Raw genomic sequence first — 4,323 nt, 5'->3', positions numbered from 1 at the left:
AACCCAACCTACCAAACCCACCCCCCCCCCCCCCCCCCCAAACAAAGCCACCACAGTTCGTTCTGTGTATGTAAACAGCAACCCACTAGTGCTTGGCAGCCAAGACTTCTGGAAGATTGGGGTATGCACTGAACATACTGTACTCTGGGCTGCACAACCTGGCAATGCCTCTCCTTTCAAGTGATTCTTTCCCTTGTCATGGTATGCTGAGGTACCCCTTAGATAAAAACTGAGTTATTCTGTTCTCAATATTTCTGGTATAATGATACAAGCAGGTGAGGGAAGAAGCACCTCACACAACACAGAAGGGTGAGGTGAGACACATGAAGTAGAGGTATGCAGAATCCAGAAAGGAAGAAAAATGAAAACAAAAAAGGAAATAAGAGGGGAAATACATACAGAGGGAAAGGATAGGGGTACAAGCAAAGCGGGGGGGGGGGCACAGGAAGGAAAAAACTGTACTCTGACTCAGAAAGAATCACTGCTGGTTGAACTCCAGTACAAAATCTTCACACCTGCCTCAACTGTCAGGGACTGGCTCTGAAACCAACTAGCAAAATGGAAATCATCAACCTCTGCTGATTGTACCATGAAGGACATCGCCTTATGACCATCATCAGTTATTCTGCAGAGTCAAATAATAAAAATTCAGTGCGATCTTAAGAACCTTCAAAAACCCTGTGCCAATGACCCTGGCCAACATGATTCCACACAACAGGTATTAATTTTCTTCTTTTTTAAGTTTAGAAAATATTCTCAAAAAAAACCCTATATTAAGTAAAGGATGCTGAAGTTGCACAGTCAAGCAGTGAGAGGCTAGGTACAGCCAGAGTTAAGGTTGTCTGAACAACTTAACCTTATTGACACACACCTAACATCATACACTACAGTCTCATTCCCAAACTACACTTTTGCTAACTCATCCCCACTTCATCTTGTGATGTCTCTAGGATGCTTGTCCCATTTGCTATAGAAACCAGAAGATGTGTACCTATGGGAGCTCTCCAGTATGACAGGCCTCTGCTTACCCACCACAAAGAACACAGCGTCTTCTGCTCCCACCCCTTGGCTGGGAATGCAGCAATAAAGACAGGAGCACAGCATGGAAGAAGGAATCCAGGACTTGGGTGACAGCAAACCAGTGAAGAAAATACATGCAAGAAAAAGGTCACAGGGATTTAAAAAGAAAGAGAGAAAGAAAGAGAGAGGAAAAAAAAAATCCTAGCTTGCTCAGTCTTTGCTGTCAAGAACCAGCCCACTCACAGTACAAGACTCATAAAAACAAAATGGCTAGACTTGCAAGGGAAAGACCCTAAGCACCGCTTGGGACCAGGGCTGTTTGGCACACACTGGTAAGCCACATATACTGGAGGCAAAATTATCTGTGAAATTAAGAAGTTTCATAAAATTCCTAAGAAAATAACAAATTAAGACCACCTTTGGACTGAATATTTATACCATGAGTTTGCAACAACAGTTTTAGATGGTAAAGGTGGAAGCATTATCCCTGGTATTGCCATGAGCAAAGAGGCAGTCAGGGCTCTGATCTTCTGGACCACCCCCAAAGGGAGTATACCTCCCTCTTGTCACAATTTATGGAATGTAAGGTCCAAAACACAGGCATTACGTCAGCTACTCAGAGACTAAAGTCTGGATACCTACCACTTTTATGTGATCTTTAGTGTTTGAGACAAGCATGCAAAAGGAATACTAGTCTATCAGTATTGGTCTCAATTTCCTTATGCCTCAATGCACTTCGTGTAAAATTAAAATAGCAACATTACCAAATCAAAACAGGTATGTTGTTAAATTCCAGTTCCTGAAGTATTAAGACTGAATAATAAGAGTACAGGCAAGAGGGGAAAAAAGAGTACAAGGTTTAGAAGGTGTGTTTCATGGGGCTTCACTACACAGCCTTGACCAAGTCAGAGGTACTGAATGGAATCCAAAGGTGACTGAGTAATTAAGACCACCCAACCCAAATTAGAATAAATGGCACAGATAACCCTAATTCAAATCATTCCTAACTTGTGGGCACTGGGAACCCATGGTGTTGACAACCCAGTAACAGTTTTCTCCTGCTGAAATGCGTAAGTGCTGGTCAACAACTGCACAGAAAACCTCGACACCCAGTCAAGGGAGCTGCAAAAAAAATCCACAACCTGCCCTGAAACAAGACATGAACACACACGACAGAAACAACCCTGTAACACAGAACAATTCTGGATGTACAAATACATGCCTACATAAATCTTCATTAAAAGTGTTTAAGATATGTTCTGTAACTGGACAGAACAAGGTTTTATAAAAAAAAAAATCTAAACAGCAGTGCAAGTTTTAACAGTGAGCTTCAGAGATGGGTTATGTGAAGACTGAAATTTTTTTCTTATCTCTTTCCTTAGAGAGAGAGTGCCCAAAGCACTCTTAAAGCAACAAAGTTTCATCTGCTGATTTCACAGTAGATTAAATAGAAGCAGCCCAAAATGGATTTAAGAAAAGTTATTAGCATATCAACCTACTAACAACAAAAAGAAGTTGAAAGCAGTATCAGTTTATTCTAAAGTGTTTTTCCCACTCCCAGCTTGCTGTTCTTTTTCCTTCCTACTTTTTCTGGTATAGCGGCACACTTTCCCATAGGGATTCTTCAGCTCCAGTATAGCATAGCTTCTTCCTTAGTAGTACCTCTGGACTTTCTGACTAATGCTCAAGCTTGATGTGCCTTAGAATTTATTCAGCATATGAATACCAAGAGAAATATATCTCCAGTAGGTATGTGTGAAATAGCCAAGTCATTTTAGCCCAGGAGGTATCTCTGAGGTGCTGCTCCACCAGCTGGCCATACTTATGAAACTCTTCTCCACCCTTCAAGAGCTTTTAAAATGAAGGATGTGCATTCACTTCAAGAATTCAGTTTGGATCAATTCTCAGTTTGACCCAACAAACTTGGCACACTCAAGTCAACAACATGAGACTACAATAATAAACACCTTGGAGAAAAATGGAGAAGGCTAATTAATTAAAAATAAAATGGATAATGCATAAAATGAAAACCACTTAATCACACTTTGATATTAAAAAAAATAAACTTAATCTGCCTTCTTATTTTGCATGTATGCCAATTACAAATTAATCTCCTAATCAACAGCTTATGCCACTGAACCACCTATTTGACTATACTGTCAAAACAGGCAGAAGTTTATACTGCTAACTGTATGGGTGTTCAATTTACGGAAGGAATCATACTACATTAAACATCTTCACACAAATGCAAGCTCCCTTTTAGTTCATCATCAATTTTCACAATTAAATCAAAATAGATACAACCTCTTTGAGGACCAGAAATTAGTACTTCTGACTTCTAAAACAACTGAAAGGTTAAAGCCCAAACTCCTAAAGCAACGTATGCATAAATCCAACCACCAAAAATGCTTCAGCATCTTTACTATACCTTTAACATCTGGATCATCTATATGAGGTTCCAAATTTTCTATCATTTCTTCCAATTCTTTCCTTGTTGCCATAGGAATGTTTGGACACATTGGCATAGTGAGTTCCTGAAATTCTCTGTCGAGTATTATCTCAGAAGTCTGCTGAAGCTCGAAGTCAATATCTATTTCAGGAAGTGGAGTCCTCCAGAAATGGAAAGAGTTGTACAATTCCTGCTCTGAAAGAGAGGTTTCCTGTGAATTCAGCCCAGCCTCCCGCAGACCTGCTGTACAGCAATGAGAACTTCGCTCGTTCTCGTCAGCCATTTCCCCACAAGATTCTGAAGACAAAGTGCAATGGAAGGATGACTCAGTCTGGAAATCACTCTCCCTCTGGGAGTTATTTGACACTGTATTTTGATCTTCCAAGGCATTTTCAAGTTTTGTTGCAAAATGGTCATTATCAACATGTGAAGACAAATCCTCTGTCCTGTTGAGCTCATCCTCTCTTGTGACATCTTCTGTAGTCCTGACTTGTTCACTGTTGAGTGCCAAAGCAAACGAACATTTAAAAACCAAGATATACTTGTTGCAAACAGATGCTCCTGAAAACTCACCCACGTGCTATCAGCTTGCTATGTATCAGACTAGATTTACTTACAGCATAGCAAAATAAACCACAGAATGTTTGAGGTTGGAAGGGACCTCTGGAAGTCATCTGGGCCAACTCCCCTGTTCAAGCAGGGACACTTAAAGCCAGTTGCCCAGGACTATCTCCATATGGCCCTTTAATATTTTGGAGGATGGAGACTCCACAGCCTCCCCAGGCAACCTGTGCCAGTGCTCGATCACCCTCATAGTAAAAAAACCAAAAAAACCAAAAAAACCCCCCAAACCC

At 40.7% G+C, this 4,323-nt stretch overlaps 1 protein-coding gene across 4 annotated transcripts in view; it reads right to left on the bottom strand.

The window, feature by feature from the left end:
• Positions 1-4,323, bottom strand: part of PPP4R1 (protein phosphatase 4, regulatory subunit 1) — a 68,025-nt gene that overhangs the window by 17,843 nt on the left and 45,859 nt on the right. For all 4 annotated transcript variants that reach the window (XM_010584804.1, XM_010584806.1, XM_010584808.1 and 1 more), the window contains one exon: positions 3,449-3,966. In XM_010584804.1, the coding sequence (XP_010583106.1) occupies positions 3,449-3,966 (518 nt within the window). The remainder of the gene's footprint in view (positions 1-3,448; positions 3,967-4,323) is intronic.

This window comes from Haliaeetus leucocephalus, unplaced genomic scaffold, assembly GCF_000737465.1.
Source record: "Haliaeetus leucocephalus isolate CR32 unplaced genomic scaffold, Haliaeetus_leucocephalus-4.0 Scaffold1007, whole genome shotgun sequence".
Classification (NCBI taxonomy): domain Eukaryota; kingdom Metazoa; phylum Chordata; class Aves; order Accipitriformes; family Accipitridae; genus Haliaeetus; species Haliaeetus leucocephalus.
The sequence above is the reverse complement of the archived record's forward strand: the minus strand, read 5'-3'. Positions and strand labels throughout refer to the sequence as shown.